This window comes from Hetaerina americana, unplaced genomic scaffold (assembly GCF_022747635.1).
Source record: "Hetaerina americana unplaced genomic scaffold, ioHetAmer1.1.p SCAF_61, whole genome shotgun sequence".
Classification (NCBI taxonomy): domain Eukaryota; kingdom Metazoa; phylum Arthropoda; class Insecta; order Odonata; family Calopterygidae; genus Hetaerina; species Hetaerina americana.
This window is the reverse complement of record NW_027287217.1, coordinates 2,796,020-2,816,691: the sequence shown is the minus strand read 5'-3', so window position 1 is coordinate 2,816,691 and position 20,672 is coordinate 2,796,020. Positions and strand designations below refer to the sequence as shown.

At 40.2% G+C, this 20,672-nt stretch overlaps 1 protein-coding gene across 1 annotated transcript in view; it reads left to right on the top strand.

Annotated features, from left to right (window-relative positions):
• Positions 1 to 4,121: 4,121 nt before the first annotated feature.
• The window catches only part of LOC139695644 (trehalose transporter 1-like protein), a gene marked incomplete at its 5' end in the record, with an annotated part of 263,322 nt that continues 246,771 nt past the window's right edge, over positions 4,122 to 20,672 (top strand). Inside the window, one exon of the mRNA XM_071594454.1 lies at positions 4,122 to 4,202. Within this exon, the coding sequence (XP_071450555.1) occupies positions 4,122 to 4,202 (81 nt within the window). The remainder of the gene's footprint in view (positions 4,203 to 20,672) is intronic.

Below are 20,672 nucleotides of genomic sequence, written 5' to 3'. Positions count from 1 at the left end.
GGCAAGGGTTTTGAGGTATCAGCCTTTATAATGTATATTCGGGTGAATGTTATTTGCTCATAAAATGAACGTCCGATTAACATTTATTTCGTCATCTATGGTTGTTGGAGTGTTTAAATTTTATATTGAAAAGGTTACAACTTTGTAATTCTATATAATTTTATTTAGAAACCCCCCGGGTTTCGACGTACAACATCATAGTATGTGGTCCAGGCGGTTAAATTTTGTTGTTTTTCCCGCGTGATTCCTTAATAATTGCTCCTCTGTCGCAAATAACTCAGATTTACTGTATATTTCTCGATTTTTATCTTCGTATTTGGAGTCATTCCCGCCCTAGATTTGCTAGCAGTTGCACTTCATTTCTTGGACTAAAAGTTACCTCAAATTAAGTGAATCATCATTGAACTTCCATCTATTCATTTCGTCTATCACGTTCTCCGATGGATAAAAAATGCTTGTAGCATATTCCAAAAAGTGGTTTTTCGTCAATGAGATACAAATTATCTCCTTTACTTTCTCATTAGGTTGTACTACAGCCCGTCTAAGGAAGCCAAGGTCTCTTAGGAACAGACCCGCAAATCCTTGCGCGTTGACCTTTTACTATAGGTTAACTCTAGCAGTAACGAATTCCTCATTGATTTATTCCGTGTAACTAAATTTACTCTCTTCTGCTTTACATTTAGTGCCATGTTTATCATTTATTTTTTTCCAAAAATTAAATACTGTACATTCTTGAATATTTCATTAGAATCCGCATTACAGGTACATTAACAATTCCGGAATATATTCTAAATTGCGTGAGAATATTCTGTAATCACTTGTCGCCGTGGTTGTCAGCGACCATGCAATCGTACTTTTAATAGTTAAAATGCATATAAATGAATCAGTTTCGTCGGAATATATTTTAATGCCGCTTATGCGAGAAATTTTGCCACGATGACTGTTCATGTCTTACGTTAGAAAGCGTAGGTATGTTGTACGAATGACTGCAAAAGTCACGTCGAGGGTTGGATAACGCTAAATCCCTTCTTAGCTTACGAAACCAAGTTAAACACTAATCGACCCTACGAGGTGTAAGGCTGCGTTTAGGCTTGGGAGTTACAAGACATTTCGCATCGCTTTCTGGCGATAAGTGGCATCTCGCTTAAGACAATATGGCCTGGTGGTTCTGATTTACACAGCTGAAATTCACTTCCCGTGGGGTGGTTGGCCCATCCCCCTCTGGGACAGAGCGGGGGGGAGGGGTGGAAGGGGGGATTTGAAATGCGACCGAAGACCAATCTCCCTCTCCGGTCTCCTCCTCCTTCCTTCCCTTCCTCTCCTCCCGTCTGTCGGAGAAGGGAAAGGGACCGGAAAGCTCTTTGCCGGGAACCGGAGAGGGCGGGAGAGGTGAGGTAAGGCGAGAGAGGGACTCCGATCCACTCCGCTTTCAACCCCATTTCATCGGTCCTCGCTTTAACCCTCCTTAATTCCTCCCCTCGCCCTCCTCTCTAAATCCACCCCCACCGTCCTCCCTCCACCTCCGGGCCTCCCCCGCCCCACCTTTTTCCCCGCCCCACTTTATCCCTTTCTCATCTGCTTATCTCCCGTGCCGTTCGTCCCTCATTACGTACCGCCAGCCCTCTAATTACCCTCTCCTCCACCCTCTTTTTACCCTTCCAGACTCTCGCCCTTAATCTCTATCAGTCCCCTCACTCCCACCACTACCTCCAAAGCCCCCGATTCCCCCAAAACCCGCGCATCCTCGTGCATCCTAGCCTCTAACCTACATTTCGTCCTCCCACCTCTCCACGTCCCAATTCACCCCACTCTCTCTCCTTCGACCAAACACCTTACGTCTCCCATACCCCTTTCCAGTCCTCACGCGCACTCCCAATCCTCCTCTACCCTCGATAGCCCTTTCACCGTGTGTACGTTAATTACCAGCCCTTTTATGTCCACCACATATACGATATACCCCCAACCGAGCCAAAGGTTTGAATAAGCGTAAATAAAAAATTTTTCTCCGAAGACTTTCGAAGCTTTTCTTGGACAGTTCTATGATGGCGGGTAGGGAGGTCGTTGGAGTAGGAAAGGAGAAGTTACCGATCCTCGTGATATCTTGCGTATTCCGCAGATATAAGTGTACTTTACTCAGCATGAAGGATTTCATTAGTTGATTTTCGTTGGCGAGAGATGGGAAACTTTTACGTGAGCATACGTACTCTCGGTCGTGGACTAGATTCGGACCTCGAAACTTATCCTCCTCCTCATCGCGCCTGAAATGGCCCGACCTCTCTGAAATTAATTTGCGGACCAAACTCGTTAGCCACCTAAAAACGTCTATGTGGCATTTTTTTTAATCCACCAGAGCCCACGGAAATGAAACAATTAATTACCCTTTTGTCAAAAAAAAAATACATCGTGAATTTTTGCCCATGACCGTCTCCACTGGTGAATTCGTAGTCTGAAGGAGAAATTCCTCTTTCGCGTGGAAAGTAAAACAACTCTTTCGGGAATTCAGTTTTATTATCCGGTTTACTCGTCGGCAACATAATTCTTGCAACAGGGACAAAATGAGATTCCATGGGGGTCGTAGGACAAAATTTTTTTTTCCTCGGGCGAGACGCCGGAATACCCAGGTGGGAAGCGAACGAAACACTTGAGTCAAACATTTTAATGCGCCGCGCAGACCTTCGTTAGCAATGTACGCCTGTTTACGGCGCTCCTCTCTTTATGAGCGCTTAAAATGGTCGCGGACTGGAGAACCCTACAGGAGGGAACGAAATTAAAATGATGAAATAACAGTCCTGACTCAGACGCCCTTTTTTTTTACAGCTCTTGTTCGTCTTTTTCCTTCTACTTACCCCCCTCCACCTCCTGTACCAAAGACCCTGGCAGGATTCTTATCCTTACATCTCACCTCTTCCTCTGCTGAGCTTCCTTCATCACACACTTCCTTCGCGCAAGCTTCTTCCTTCGACCCTATCTTCAAACCCCTTCCTTCAACCCCTCCCCCATATCCTCAGCTCTTTCCTCCTTATCTGCACTCCATTGTTGCGGATCCTGTTTATTCAACACCTCTTACCTTCTCATTTTTATTTCGTGTGGCTTTCTCTCGTTCCTTTCTCCTTTGATATCGATGATACGGCACGACTCCCGCCCCGAGGTGTCCAACACACAAAATATTTATCCGCTAAGGAAACAGTTTCTCTAGTCTCAATAAATTAACGTCTGTGTAAGGATCGGAATGCGGTGTAAGATTTCGAGATATGGCGCGTGAACATCTTTAAGGACACGTCCCACGTGGGTATCTTCATGAACCAAGAGATGAAACTCAATCCTTCCTTTTGACTTCAAATGCATATGCGAGCACAGTCGTGTTTCTGGGCGAGGGGCTCTTTGTTCCTAACTGTGCTATCCCCATTAGCTCAGAAAGGATTGCAAAAATGTAGGCTTGAAATATGGGAAGCATTTGGGTTTCAACTAACTTCTATGTCCTATCCGCATTTCAAGGGTCGATTGACAAAGTCGGGACTTAAACCATTAATAACTCTGCTGAGCAATGCTTTGCATGTTCTTTTCGTAGGAGAACCTGACTGTGTTACGTTGAGAAGAATATTGCTAACGCACGAGTGAGTTCCAAGGGATAGAAGCGTGTCTGACACGCGTACACGTGCATGCCACCCATTACGACGGAAGATATGGAAACATCGACCCGGGAGAAAATTCCACCCCAGGCAAAACTAAGAAAAAAGCGTCGTTTTTTCGTTTATTTAGCAAGAAAAAAAGAGTAATGTCTGCATTTGAATGATAATCTCCGAGCCACCGCATGGTGTGTGGCAGGTAGTGCATCCACATCGACCATGAACAGTACGCGGCGACTACGTTGAGGATTTCTGTTGTAGCATAAGACATAAATTAAGTAAGATCCATCTAGAATATTTTCAAGTGTTTTTAGTGCATATCTATGAAGGGATTTTGATGTTTTCATGTAGACAGTAGATAGCCAACCCTTAGTTCCTGCTCGCACTAGTCTCACTAGTCCCCCCGCCACTTTCCATTAGTTATCGCCAGCCTTCCCTCCCCCATGTTTCCCACATTGACTGCGCTCGTTGTTTATATCCCTTCCTCTTTGACAGGCGTGCTTTCGGGAGCGGATTGTTACACCCCACTCGGCGCAGCGCGACACTGTGCCCGGCCATGAGTGTTGGACCGTGAGGGTAAGAGAGCGTCTTTTCGGCGATAAAATTGGAAGTTTTCTTTCCCGGGTTACTGGAGGGTGCAACGGGATAAGGTAGTGCGCCGGCCTTGCCGCTACCTTAATTGAATGGGGCGAACAACTCCCGCTGTCACCCTCTCGGATTCCCCATTTTCAAACCTTCACTCCCCAGACACTCCCTCCTTCTTCCTTTTGCTGAATTTCCTCGCAAACTGTGTGGAGGGAATCCTTTCACCCCCTCCTCAACCCTCATTCCCTGTCCAGGTAAACTGACTCCTTCCGCCTTGGAGTCATCCCTTTAATTCGTCTCAATCGATTCGTCGATGCTCACTCACCCCTCCCGGACTAATCTTGCAAAAGGGTTAAAACTTGCACCGAGTAGTTTAGAAGTCTGTCTGATTATCTTTCGTCCCTGGTGTGCCTTCTCCGCTCCACTCAGGGACGGCTTTATCGTTCTCAGCCCTCAAGTCCCCTTACTTGCCAGGGGTGACTGAGTTTGTGCCCCTCAATAGTGTAGTTTAGCTTGCAGGGTGACCTCCCTAGGAAGTAGCCGTGTTATCCATGACTGTGCGACTCTCAGTGTATGTTTTAATACTATTTAATGCGTGCATTTGATATTTGGAGTATATAATGTGTCGCAAAGAATAATGCATGCGATGAAGATAAAATTGAGAAGAAATCTAGATAAGAAGTCCATGAAAAAAGGAGTCCCTAGATGGCTATATATTCCAGAGCAGCAAAAAAAAAGTCTCTTGCAAAGTTGTATCGTACCAATTTCAATTAAAACTTCACCAAATTGGAGCATATCCACGACTTCCACTAACTAGTAAAAAATAAGGAGTTTGACATTCATGTCGAAAAGAGGAAGAGGTACTTTCCTTTTCCGGCATAAGAAAGAAACTTTTACTTCTAATAGATGCACACCATAAGCGGCACATCCTAAAGATTCTTGTTTTATTTTTAAGGTGCTGTATCGATTCAAGGGAATAAACTCCTTTGAAGTATTCTTTACTTTGGATGGTTAACTACATTTTCTCCGTTTTAAGCACGTTGGGCACCTATTCGTTTGCTTATTAGAGGGCGCTGAAATTGCTAGCTGCTCTTGCGATCCCAGGGATTAATATGTGAGGTGTTTTGAAGCATTTATTCATTCCCTACGTTCTATTTTAATTTAATATTAGGTCAGAATGCGAAACCTGCAATAATAATCCCATAATTTGTGATACAAATATAACCGCGACCTGGGATAAATGAAGTAAACTACACATTTTCGTATCTTCAAGCGGTTTTGGTCCCCGGAGATGAGAAGGTGACCCTTTATTGAGAACATGCTCTCGGATACTTGTTACTCTGACCTCCCTCGGTAACCTCGTTACCGTGGTTTGATGGCAGGGGTGGACATTGCACTGGTCGCTGGCCAGCAAATACTTGCCAGCCCCTTGGAAGTTATAAAACCGCCCGTCGAACGTCCGCTAATGGGGATCACCAAACGCAGAGCACGCACCAACGACTGCGTAAGGAAACCAAGAAGAGCACAACATTTAAACAGAAAGAAAAATAATCCTTTAAAAAAATGTTAGTATTCCGTCAGAGTTTAAATTATTTCCCCATTTCCCATGTAAATGATACTAGAAGTAGAATAAATGACATTTGGACCCCTATGATGCCGCAATGTTGTTTAGTCATGGTGTTTTTAGCCTTCCTCAGAAATGATCATGTTTCATGAAAATTTTTCGTTTTTCGAAAGCCTAGGCAAGGATGTGAGCAAGGGTGTTAGTTATAATTGTGAGCCCCACTGTTTTTAGATTAACTTTAGATCGTCTTGGTGTGAAAACACGCTACGGTTAACTTGTAGACGCATTGGGGCACTCAGATGGGTTGACTGCCGGATATGCCAGTTGGCAAGCAGCCAAGCCGCTGTATTTATGCCTTCTTATTGTAACATATATTCATTCGAATTTATTGAATGATAAGCTATCGGCGATATATATTGGAAGATTTGTTTATCAAGAAAAATAACAACCATTGATAGAATATGAATGCATAACTACTTGTGTTTCGTAGATATGAGGGTTGCATGAGACAGATACTCTTTAGAGTGAAATAATTGAGAATTAATACAATTTATTAGTTCAAACGGCTGAAATGTCTCGAAAAGTAGTCTTCTCTCTAAGAATTAAATTACTGAACAAGTTAAATGTTTTATATGCATTTATGTACTATTCAGAATAATGGGGACTATATCTAACCTCCACGGTCTATATGTATGATAGCTGTAAGGGAGTATCTAAAAACACTGTACATCCTATTTGTGCCATAGTTGTTATTATGATTAATTTCAAATCTAAATTTGTTTTAGCACCTTGAGGTTATTTGCAAATAAATAGAAATCATAAGATGTGTACAGCGTTGTAATATTTGTGTATAACATGTAATTACGATATTTATCATGTTACTACCCTTATTAATTGGTAAAACCTCAGTGAACTACGAATCCGAAACACCTAAATGGCTTTATAGCAGGATTTATTTTTGAATCGCTCGTTCTCTTTGATTTATTCTCAACCGGTATGAGCGATTTGTTTTACATCAAGTTAAATTTTCCGCAAAATAACATTTCACTGGGATCAAGTCTCAGATGATTACCTCCAACATTTACCTCCAACCGCCCGTCTTCTGCATTATGTTATCCGGAAATCAGAGGCAGTTTTGGTTCTTAGGGCGCTATTGTATTTTATAGTACTGAAAGGGTTTTTATTACATTCAATCAGGACACCACATTTTTTTCGTACATTTCTCCAATTTTTCAAAGAGTTATTAGGACTCTAGTTGTAATATCCGAGTGAAGCACATTTAGCGAATGGCGGTGTCAATTATCCCCTATTTCTGCGACGGCTGTGTGGCTTCTTACATGTATTCGCGTCGTCTCCGACGCTCTTGTCCAAGGGACCATCTCAAGGGCGCACTCCCTATGGATAGCACAATCTTGAGCGTGCTTGACTCAGTTTGTATTAAAGGGAAAAGCGAGGCAGGGAACGGTTTGTTCGTTCGCGGCGGGGAATTCTTTGTATCCAGCGGGCCGTACCACAAATATTTCGGTTAGTCGTGGCAGCTGCAGGCAAATCTTGCATTTTAAGCTTGGTAAATTATTTCTTAATTCTTTCGTCCCTTCGAATATTACCTCTACTTCTCAAATTGCTTCAACTTTATCAATTTCAGTTCTTTTTCCTTAGAAAAATGATGGCTTGATTTATGATGCAGGATTAACGTTCTCCGCATGCAGAGGACTCATAAGGCCAACAGTCACCATTGCTTCAAACCGTATCTTTGGATGAAACGTTAGATTATTATCTCTGGAGAATATTGCTTTTGCACCCTGCAGATTTTATATTTTCATATCTTTAGCTCAAGAGGAATAGTTCACCCCCATACTCTTTAGGAAAAATTCATCTGGAGTCATCGCAGCGCACACCGCATTGAATTGCCGAAGTATAAAAACGAAACGCTCAAGTCAGTCAGTCAGTCCGCTATGTCCGTTTCACAGACCAGACTTATTTTTCTGGAATCTTTTTCAAGGATCCTGAGAATGCTATGCAAAAAAAATAATAATTGGTAACTTTAAAGTATTGAAAGCTTTCGTCAGTCAGTAATCAGTTGTTTGTATTGATTTATGAAAATTAATGTTCCCTTAATGAAAAGGCAAAGGAAATCAATCCAGAAAATATTATGTTTAATGTTGAAATGAAAATATGTTAGATCATGGATGCATAATACGTAGTTGAAAAATTGTTTGACAACTTAGGGAGAAGTTTAATGTTTCCAAGTCATGTTGTACGCTATTTAAATGATACTGTGTGTGGAGTTATTTCTTGGGAAGATTTGATTTTTCGTCTAATAACATAGCGTTATCTCCAAGATAGACATCATAATATATGATAAGGAATCCAGATTGTAAGAAAAGGGAATGTTTGGCTTTTTTTAAATAGCTATGTTAACATAACATTATAAAAACATGTTTTTCTTGTCTATTTATAACACTTGTGCAGTTTGAGTTTACCATCCGCCATCACAATACATATCTTCGTATTGACAGAAAAGCCTCTTGCTTAGGGTCTTTTCCAAAAATCATTCTGTCGTAAAACTTAACTATCGTAAACTGGTTTCTACGAAGAGAATGAGAGAAATGTCTTCGAATGAGATTTGAGAAGTAATGGACATGCCCGCGCTATGACTGCTTGAAATTTTCACATTAAAAATATACTGATGGCACTCGGGAGCCCCTGGAGAATACGTTAATTAAAAAATTATATTCATTTCCTTGAAAATTCGATAGCTTGTGAAAAAATATGCCCTAGCAGAAGCAAGGTTCTGACGGGATCACTCGAGATACGAATCTAAATAGTAGCCCTGTCAGTCATTTAAAATGAGCGTTTTGGATAAATGTGCAATGCAGTCAAATTTTTTCCTTACACCAAAGAGGGAATTGTAAGCCACGTAATTGTAAGTACTTATTGCTCTCAATTTAATAGCGTTCAACACAAGATCAATTGTAAAAACCTATACAGCAGTGATCGTAACACATTTCCATATTCCTTTGCGAACACTTTACGTTCATCCATGATTACATAATTAGTGCTGTTGACCCAAAAACTCTAGCCACACTCCCCCTTGGCGGCGGCTCTCGTAGTATGACATAGATGAACAAGTTTATCCCTTGCAGTAAATCTTCTCATTAGGAACAACTGGCCATTAAAAATATAAACGACTAATGCTCATTTTTGACTCGTTCACGTCGTGAGAACTTACAATGAAGTCTCAATTCCGAATAGAAATTATGTCGAGCCTTCCACATATTCTCCCGCACTCGAGAGAGAGAGAGAGAAGATTTCTTTTATCCGGGAGAATCTTTCGAGGCTTTCTTCTTCCGCCTAATATTTTTCTATTCCTATTCCTCATTCCAGTTTCCTACCCATACCTCAGTGTCCCTTTCCAAAACCCTCTCTCTTCCTCATCCCGCTCCGGCGTCTCTCCCTCACTCATCCACCTAGACCCAAACCACATTTTCCTCTTCTCCTCCCCCCGCCCGCCCTCCCTTTCCCCATGCACTCCAAAACCACCCCATTTCCCTCCCTCACTCCCCCCCCTATTTCCACGCCCCCCTCGCCCCGTCCCGCCCTTGTCGATAAATCATCGGAAATGAAGGCGGCGCTGTCAGGGGCAGGACGGTGCAAGGGATGTGTCGGAGGGTGGCGAGGGGCGGGAGGGGCGAGCGGGGGTACGCCGCGCCATCAAAGCCTTGCTCGGGGTGGGGGGCAAAGATGAAGAGAAATGGTGGGAGGGGTTACCCTTTCAACCCTCACTCCTCCTCCCCCGCCCACCCCTTCTCCTTCCATCCCCCTCCCTCCCCCCACACTCATTCCTTCCCTGTATCCCAACCCCTCTTCCCATCTCCTCTATACATCATGATTTCCGACGTCGGCTATTACACCGCGTTATCGTCCATGGCGCTTCTAGCTTCCCCGCCCAGACCCCGCAACCCAAACCTCCCCTCTTCCACCACCCTTAAACCTCTACCCCCCCACCCCCACCCTCCCACTTCCCTTCCGCCCAGACACTCCAAAACTTCCTTCCCCATCCACAAATTCCTGGCTACACAACCCCTTCACTCCTAATATCCCTCCTTTTTTCTTGTTTCACTCCTTCCCTCCTCTCCCGCCTCATCCTACACCTCAATTCCCATTCTCCTGCGGCGCTTTCGGATTCGTTTCCTTTCTCTTCCCCGGATCCTCAAGTTTTCTCTTTCCTCCTCGTGCCTGCTTTTTCTCATTTTCCCTTCATCCCGTTTCACTCGTGCGGGTTAATCATTGACCAACGTTTAACCAACTTGTCCCGTTGGTGGTCTAGTAATAGTGGACGTTGATTTCTTCAGCCAATTGTTCAGAATAAATCTCTCACCCCATTCTCAAGGTTATGCAAATTTTTAGTCTTCTATCCGGAGATTGGTTGTCAAATATAAATAGTCTTACTCCGTGATGGCCGCTCTCCTTTCTTGTTGTCATCTTTGCTAGGACCGAGTTTTGTGTATAACCCTTACTCAGTTCCAATCCCTGAGTTCGGAAACTTGGACTTTACCTGACCCTAGCATAAAAACTGTGGATGGGAGTGTGGTTTTTTTCTGGCGTCCAAGTATATTTTCTAATAATTCGTTATCTGTAAAGAGTCTGTTTAATCTGATTTAAAAAATTCTACTAGCGTGATATCAAATACATTATTGATAGGGGAAGGGTTTTTTTGTATAAAATCATTTATTCACTTAAAAAGTAACCATAAAAAAATTCACGAGGGTCGCTTTGTTTGACTTTTTATTTTAATTTTTTTTACCAAGATGGCATTAAAGAACAATATTCAACGCAATGACATGAAATGAACCAGAAAATACCAAGTATACCGTTTTGTTTTAAGTAAGTGTATTTGGTAAATTATTATTGTTGGAATTCTACGATGAGAGGTAGGTTTTGGATGGACACAGCCTAAACAATTGTACAGAAGTACATTTACTTGCCTCTAGTAACAAATAGCACAACCTGGAATCGGATTCTATAGTAAGCCCCCTCTTCATCTTTGTATACTTCCTTCATCCCTAAATTCCGCCCTACTTCTCTATCCTTCAGGTATTCTTGTCCCTTTCTCGGATACATAACTTCCACCCTTCTATCGGAGTCTACATTATCCCATTGCCTATCAATATGCTTTGCATCCATCTTTCCTTTAGATTTCTCCCAGCAATCCTTGCTCCTCCCCGACCATGCCTAGCATTTCCTCGTTTGCTTTCTTTTATGTTCACTTTAACTTTTCCATTCTTCTCCACACCCACTTTTCAAAAGCCGCTAATCTACATACTCGTACATCATGTTCTGGTAATTAAAATTGTGTTACCCAAACGTCATTAAGTTTTTCTTGGTATAAAATCCTCGCTTACTCACCGGTTAGTCTTTAATAAGTAACAATTTAATGGCGTAGCGCAACACGGATCAATTTCCTATAAAGACGTGTTGTAAAATTTGTTCTATTGGGGAGAAAATGCGTAACATTTTAAATTTTTTCATATTATTTATCAAAACTTATGTACTACATTATGTTTTGGCCTCGCCTGATCAATTTGGGCCTATTTCCGAACCCAGGCCCGATTCTATCCCATTCCTTTTGATTATGCTCCAAAGAAATTCACTGCGTTTCACACTATTCCCGAGAAATTTCTTATTCTCCGAAATTTACCTCTCTAACATTATACCCATCTGCTTCACGCGAACATAACGAAGTTTATCTTCATCCACTCTATTGGTCTTCGACATCCGCTTCCAACATCTCGTTCCTTAGGCTTCTCTTGTCTTCCGTTCTAATCCACAGAGGACCTCGCCCCACACAAACGTTTTCACACGCTGCTTCCTTTTTTTCTTACCATGATTTCTTTGAACACGGTAGTTGCCTCTTCATCATCAACGCCCTCTTCGTCCGAGCTATTCTGTGCTTGATCAAAATGTAAAAAAAGGGTCCAAATAATAATCAGGAACGTTTTCCCGGAGAGAAATTCTCTCTCTCTCAGCCATCGCATCTCTCTCTCTTTGTCTCTCTCTCTCTCTCTCTCTCTCTCTCTCTCTCTCTCTCTCTCTCTCTCGAGACACCCATCGCTCCTCTTGGGAGGTCGTTTTGAATGAGTTACTGACCAATCCCCTCCTTAGTGCTGCTATAGTCACGTTTCGGCCCCTTTTGTTTTCCATTTTATTTTTCAACGGGTCGTTTCGCTTCCTCGCCTCCCTTTTGTCCTAACCCTCGCGCCCCCCAACCCTCACGGTCCCGCCCCTAGGCCCGCCCCCCCGACCCCCGTTCCCCAGCCTCACCCGTTGCGTCGGCCTCCTCCTCCCCCTCCGGGCTCTCCCCCGCCACGTGAGAACGTTTATGCCCCTTTTTTTTCACTCTCTCTCTCTGGCTTCTTCGTTTCATTTCCCGGAAAAAAAATCGGGTGGAAAAACTGACGCAAATTCGCCTCGCTGTCATGTACTCCCCTTGTATTTTATGCGTTTACATTATGTCTTCACGAGGCGAAAGTGTTGCCGCGTGGAGGAAAAAAATGAGAATATATATTTTAAATCGTCGCCAAGGATGAACCAATCAAATTGCTGAGCACGCACGCACAAGAGGTCGCCTATGTGTCGCTCCTCGGCGGTTCTCAATGCTTCAGCAGGGTCTGCCTTCTTCATTTGTCGGACGGTAGGGAAATAAAAACATGTGAATTGTGATCAAGACACTCAATCTCAGTGTATGTTGACAACTTGGAGCATTCTCACTGCGAACTATTTTGATGGGCGTTTTTGTGATGCAAACACCTTGGAAAACAGGGGTCTTAAGACTTAAATTCTTTCAAGTTAAATGAGAAAAAGAAACATAAAAGTACCGCACGATTTCGCATCAAGGGATGATTCCGAGAACCACTGCTGCCTATCCTCCAAAGAGCCTCTGGATTTATTCGTATTTCACTTATGTTGCGTTTACCATTTATGCATTCATTGCCAAGAATTCTGTTTCCCAGTTGCATCTGTTTCAAGTGTAAGAGAATATATTGGTGGCTCCTGACGTGGTATTTACAAAATGTATGTACGATGTCCATACATATATATTGGTGGGGCAATTCCATTCACGTCCATGTAATCAAACTCATGCCCGCAGATAGCAACTCATCAAATGTGACTTAATTACGATATAATAATATGCAAATATATAATATTAAAAAAAAATAAATATTTTTTCTTGTAGAAATCCCAAAATATAAAGTCACCTCTGTGCCATTTTCATTATAAAATTAAAGTGAATATAATGCTAAATTAATGAGGAAATTAGTAATAACGCAATATATATATATATATATATATATATATATTTATATATATATATATATATATATATATATATATATATATATATATTTATATATATATATATATATATATATATATATATATATATATATAATAACGCAATTAGTCATTACAGAAGCCGCGTTGGCATTGGCGACCACTGATTTCTTGAAGACAAGAAACATGGTGATTGAATATCGTGGGTCTTAAGAAAATATTGATCACATTCATTTTTATCATTCCAAAAAATCAAGGAAAGAAAAAATTTACGCGATGTAAGTGTAACCAATTTTTTATGTATTGATAGTTTTTACCTGTCACAGCCAGTCCGCTAATTTTTACAATAACCATATGATTCGTCCACAACGTATAACGTTGAGGTTTTTATCGTGTAAGCCAATGCAGATGATCATTTCCTCAAGAGACGTATTTCAAGCGCATTTATTATTCGGAGAAATGGGAATGTTCCTATTTTCGGCGAATTCTCCCCGTATGAAACTACTTAAAAAAATAAACATTTGCCTCTTCAACGATAATGAACACGCTACAAAGGAAGTCGAGAACTGAAAAATGTGTAGGCATCACTCGAGTCTTCCTTTCCTTTTGGCCCTTAACTGCTCCTTGTGCCAGGAGGATGAAAAATCATTCGGGTGAACTTTGAAAGTAATCTTCAACTTGGGCATACAATGTTCCCGGTAATGAGGCCTGAGGACTTTGAGAGCGCTAGAAAAGGAGATTAACTTCATTCGCTCTGACCTCGCCAAGGAAAGGGAAGGATGTATGTATGTATACCTAAGTGCTTGCCGGACTCCGCGAGACGTGATCCACTTTTACGTCACCTTCCATGTGCAAACACCGAGAAATATTTTTTCCCGAGCTACGGATTCGCTGCTGGCCGCTTATTGAAGATCAAGTTCCTGCTCCTTCTTGAAATATATTTTGTAACGTGTACACATTTTCCGGGTTTCTTCCTCTTTTCATTCGTGGAAATGAAAGGGGAAATGCGGAAAATCTCTTGCCTTGAGTTTCGTTTCCTCCAATTGTGTGCGGTACAATGGGAATTCCTCGATTGTTTTCAGTGGCGCGGATTTTCTGGCTGTGCATGATTGGGTTTATTTGATGCATAAAGAAACCCTTGATTGGGTTTAATTCATAAAAGCCAATGAGTTTTTCTCGCACTGAATGCAACCAAGATTGAATTAATTTTTTTTAAATTCAGTGTGTACATTTTTTATCATATTTTCAAAATACACTTTTCCTTTATCCGTCTGTTAATCTGAAAAGCCCAATCATGAATTTCCATCTTATGATATTCGTAGATATTTCATTACGCAACTCGTAATGGTGAATTGGAATCTTGTTTAGACAATCTAAATTAACATTTTGAGAGCTTTCGGCTGTTTTATAAGTGTAGCAATTTCTGTCAGTAAAGTGCCGAATATTTTGATTTTATTCTGAAGAAGATACTTCGATTTTCGGCATGAATCAAATTCTACGTACACTCTGTATTTGTCCATCTCAATTGTGCAGAGAAGAAATATGAAAATATTCATGTAAAGTGATGAAATTTCGAAAACACCCAAAGATCTTTAAACTTAATGCAAATTCCTTTATTTAACTTAAATGTCTGGCTGTCTTTAGTTAATAAATTATGAATTTTTCCTTCTCCAAAAATATTTCTACAGACAATTTGTTCTATTTGCGGTCATTCTCGACATTTATTCTCAAGGTATAGTTTATAATAACTTGCTAGGAATGCTTCATAATTCAAATATGTGCAAGCGAAAATATGAGCGGTAGTATATGCTTTCATATTTTATGATTCGAGGCAGGGACAGGAATAGGATAGTGATGTTGGACGGAATTAGGGGAGGATCGAAGTATACGGAGATGAAGAGGGGCTTGTTGTAGCGGAGGATGTTGTGTTTTGTTAGGAGAGACAAGATATTTGTTTGGTAGTTGTGTAGTAAATTACCTAAAATAGTAATATTATGATTATTAAGACAGGCAGGCAGTCTGCCGATTAATAGTGATCCAATAGATAAACGATTAGATATCCGCTTTGGAGGTAATAAGTACGAAAAATGCATATGCTTATAAATTAAATCGAAATCTTATTTTCCTTCACCTATCTATCTATGTGTAAATAAGTCCATCCCTGAAAAATGCCTTGGAAAATTATTACATATTGACTTTTGTGTTATCTCCGTTTCATGTGGTTATTTGCTTATTATAAACCTATCGTGGTGAAATTTTCGCCTACTGCTTGACTTGCTTTTTCATGTCGCGTTCCAAACTATGCCGCATAATTATTTTTAACTTTATTAGGTTCAGATATTTTATGCAAAAGACCTTTCCGAATCTCTTCGCAGGTCTCTGTCCATCTCAAGTGAATACTTATATAATAATTAATTAATAGGAATCCCAGAAATTGGAAAAACAATTACCCAGAAATCTTAACGAATCCAATTAACGAGGGGTCTCGGACGCTTTAAAAAAATGAGCTGTCTCCTTTCTCTTCCATTTTTCGAAGTTGGAACGAAGAAACAAGCCAAGAGCAATTGCGAATGTGTAGCGTGTCCTAATACGCCTAATGGATGGAACGTGCAGTGACATAGCAACGGTCGATTTTTCGACGAGGGGAACCTCCGTTTCTCGTGCCAAACGGTAACAATAAAAGGTTCGGTGTAAGGATAATATGAGATTTGGCAGAACTGCGGAGCCAAGAATGGGAGGATGAATGGAATGATGAGGATAGCCGCGTCTTCATTTTGCCTATCGTGGTTTAGACTGCAGTCTCCCAACACAAAAAATACCTTAATACGTCCAAATAGGAGCAATTAGCGGTTAGGGGTGGATATTGGGATTAAATCAAGCATAAGCAAGTATAGTACATATAGAGTACTTACGTAAGGATGGAGAAATAATGGGTTCTGTGCGCATTTCTACGTTTTTCCTTTTACAAGTTGATACACATACTCGTAGACATTATTTTAGGTCAGGTTTTAGAATAGGTGACCCTTATGATCTTTATTTTACTTGTGATTTACCTGGTTAATAGATATATAGCATAGAATCTTGCTATTGAAAAACTAAGCAAATATTTATATAGCCTATCCCGATAAAAACAATCATTTCCATGTAGTAAAGACCTCGGTTACATGTCATTACCATTGAAAAATATAAAAATGAGACTTTCAAAATTCTTTAACTGATCAAATCTACTTAACTTAACCTTAACCCGTGCTATGGGATCTGAATATTACTTGATGCAGGCTTGAATTTTTGTTCTGTTAGGTTTCCGCTCAATTTTGAATTTGAGAAACTGTATTCGTGACATTAATCATATTTTAAAATGTACTTCTCATGCGAATACGATCCCGTTGCCAATTCAATCCGATAAATATCTTAATAAAAGAGACAAAGACTATTACAATTTTCCACTGAATAGGAATTATGTATATTAAGTGGAAAATTGTAATAGTCTTCGTCTCTGTTATTATGGAACAGTTTCACCACATTACACATGACTTTGTAATTTATATGAAAAATGTTTTTAAAAATGGACATAAAATCCTTTTAACTCACGACCGTGGTTAAGAATAAATTATATCGTCATTGGTTAAATAAAATATGTAATCAGTCCTTGCATATTAATTTTATTTGTTTATAGATAGGCCCCTTTAAATTAAAGATTCTCTAACATTCTCTCGGATTAAAAAAGAAACCTAAATTCGATCGATATGAATTATTTGGAAAATCGTCTCTAAAAGTGATGACGTTTTTTGTCACTCTCCCATTTAATTTTTATTTCATAGGTGGTGTACTTTTATGTTAACAATCTTTAATTAAATAACAATTATGGATTCCAAATAACACAATGGGTATGAAAATTATGGAGTAAAAATGAACACATTCATTGAAAGAATCTTATTTTCTTGATTTTTAGCTTTTTGTGGTGTAATTTCAAATCTAAAGAGGTATCCATGCTGAAAAAATGTAGAATTATTATACCTTCATTCATTTTTGTGAAATGTTTTGTTAAAGTATTCAGGTAGTATTCATTTGTATGGGGTAAAATCTTAATTATTCCAGTGAAAACCGAAGTTCTGACTAAATTTTTGTCCGAGTGAAAAATGCTGAAATTAATTACAAGTGTTTTTTCCATGATTGTTGTGAGTTCCTTGTCATTTTTCGCTGCATTTTCAGGGCTCCCTAGAAGTCGTCTGCCCAATACGTGACTTGGCAACTGGCCGTAATGGGGCGGAGTCTGTTCCACCGGAGAGAAATCGAATTTCTATACATTGGGGATGGGGTAGGGAAAAGGATGGGGAAACAAGGGATGTTTTATTCTAAGTTTTATATATTCTATCCACGAAAATTAGTGCATAGCTCTCTGTCATTTCATAGATACTGAATGTTATGGGGATTAACCGGTTTGTGGAATTGGCGTAAAGTACTTTCAGGATGAAGGAAACCATTATTTCTTTTCGGATGATTCTAAGAGTGAATTTCAGTGAAACATAAACGAGTGAGAGGTTGAAAAAAGTAATTATATAGATAGACATGAAAAGAACACGAAACACGAATACGAAAATCCTTTACGTCTGGTAACCTACAAGCCAGGCATGCAAAATCAAAATATATTATCGCTTGTTAGTTACCGATAAATGCGTAAAATATTTCAAGCAATGGAGATAATGTCAACTGCGGATGCATGCACGACGGTATATGAGTACAAAATACTTTTATACGAACAAAAGACATGCCGCTATCAAGAAAGACAATAAAATGAAGAATAGATAAAATAATTACACGTACTAGACTATTAAAAATTTTACAAGTAACTTTTCCCCTTGCACAATGGTGTGTAATTATTTTGATATCTTATCGTTTGTGAAACAAGGTTAATTCTAAATCTTTTGGTTCTCTAATTGATCTCTGTAATCTTATTTTTATGATAAATCCTACCGCGGTGCGATGGAGCTAATAATACATTTTAAGCATCATTGCTGTAGTAACCGCGGTACGATGGAGCTAATGATACATTTTCAGCATCGTCGCTATAGTAACATGTTCCCAATTTATGCAAGAGATTTAATCTGTAATTTAACTTTCACTCCGCTTCTCTGAGTGATTTCCAATCTAGTTAATCTATTAATCTAGATACTCTATTACGTGTATCTTAACAACATGCAACATATCTAGCTCCTCTACGCTGCTCGCAGCCTAATTCAGCAATCAGACCTGCTTCATTAGGATCCAATATAGCAGCAGAATGCTTTAAATGATGCCTAAATAGCCAAAGAGAGCATCAATCTTTAATTTTCTCTTCAAATTTCCACAATACCCCTATAATAAAACCAAATATATTACTAGTGTGTGCGTATACCTTACGTGCATGTTTCACCCAAGCTATGTCGTGATTAAGGGCAACGCCTAGGTATGCCTTGTATATTAATCGAATCTACACTTTCCGTTTCAGTATTTTTGATGCAGTAGGCGTTGGGCAGAGAACTGCTTCCATGACAAACATTCATCATCATACACTTTTTTAAGTAATTATAATTGCCATGCATCACACCGACGCTGTATTTTACTATAACCATATCATACCCTGCTAAGCAAGCATAGCTGTATTATAACCTGCTAAGCAAAAGGAAGAACCGGCCATTCAAATATTTTTAGTTACAGTGGTTACCCCGTGAGACAGAAGAAATTTCAAATGTTAGTTCCTAAAGACAATGGGCTATGCAAATACTATATATGGTACAAATATTGTTTTACATTCATTGTTGAGCTTCATACGTAGACTGTTTTCAACTCTTCCATATGCCACGTAAACTACCAAATTTTTTTAAAAATTCAATGTGTTCGGTTATTGCTTTGACAGACAATTAAGTATGTATTTGTATTTTATGTAAACACAGTTTGCGCTTTCATATGCGACCTTTGTTTAGGGATGATAATTATCCATATAAAAATGTTGGAACGGTATTGAAATGAATATATTTATTAAATCCAAAGAAAATCATCAGAAAAAAGAGCCGTTATTGGATATGTAATTGGTTTGAATCCTGAAAATCTTGTTTGCTGAAATCGTGGCTAGCTTAAATGTTAGCGGACTAGCTCGTCAAATGAAAGTTTCGCAGGTCGAGTTACCGATTTCGCGCGACAAGACATCCATTCTTGTCAAATTTCGCACTTCATTGCGTTCGGATCGATGATCGGGGATCATTCCTTAAGATAGAAATGTGATGATAGCATACACCACTTCACTCGATACCCTCGCTTCGGAAAGATCCATAATTGGTTGATTGATTGTAAGTGAATATTCCTGAATGTGATGGAACATACATATACGAGTAGTGTGCCTTGTTTAAACGAAAGAATTTTTAAATTATGAATTGAAAATTATTTTACCAGCGAGTCCTGTGGCTGAGTCCTTCGGCCGTTCGCTTGGAATGTGGGGTTTTGTTGTTACGACGATCGTTGCCGTTTTATAAAGAAACTTTACATATCACTAATAAAAAGAGACGTTTCAGGCGTGATATGGTGGAATATCATGATTAATTAAAAATAGCAATTTTCCACAAATTTTTGTGGAAAATTGCTATTTTTAATTAATTTACATATCACGTGGTGGTTCTGAGAGATGCGAGTTGCGCTGAGGTTAAGAAAGTAACGAGATGGCTGAATGGTGAAGCGGAGGTAGGTATGGTTTTACTGCTCCTAATAATGGGGGTTTTAACGGAAGAGAGATAGAGAGAGAAAGAAGACAGGAATCTCGGGAAAGAGGAGATAGGGGAGGAACTGGGGAGCATGCCCACCACCAACCATCTCTTGCCATTATGGTTTAGGGGGTTGGTCTGGCGAGAGAAAGTAAGTGGTAGTTAAACCAATGGGAAAGGAAGGCTGCACACGTCTCCCTTGCCTTAAATCGGGTGGTTTATCGAATCTCGAGGAGAGTATAAAACTGATGTGTAGGGTGGGATGGAGAGTTGTTGGGGGAGGCGGGGTGTAGTCGCTGATGCGACGATCTCAATAGAGGGGGCGGTTGCGATAGCAATGTTGAATGCTGTGCACCGGAGGGGAAAACAAGGAGGAGGGAATGGGGAGAATGAGCGGAAAGGTTACTGGATTAAGACGGTTGTGGACGGGCCATGCATGCGTCGTGGTGAGCCGGCCGGTCCCAGGGGAAACTATCGTCGGGGTGAGAGACACGGATGTGGCGCATCCAGAAGGAACGAGGGTTGGATAGATCTCTGTATACGCTAAAATTACTTTCCTTGCTATTTCGTAGTGTCCTATGCCCTATCCATCATTCTTAGGATGGATTCTAAAAGTTTCCAACTTGAAATATGGACCTAGTAAATACTAGTAAATTTGCGTCTCCCTACTTTTACTATGTGAATACTTCATGTAAAATTCGTACGTAATTGGCCGCCGATGACGTTGGTGCGATTTACCATAGCGGCCGGTTACTAGGTACAGAGACCCCCGTGCAATTTAAAACTAGGAGAAATATGGTTTTTACGGGTGTTTATGTGATTCATTAA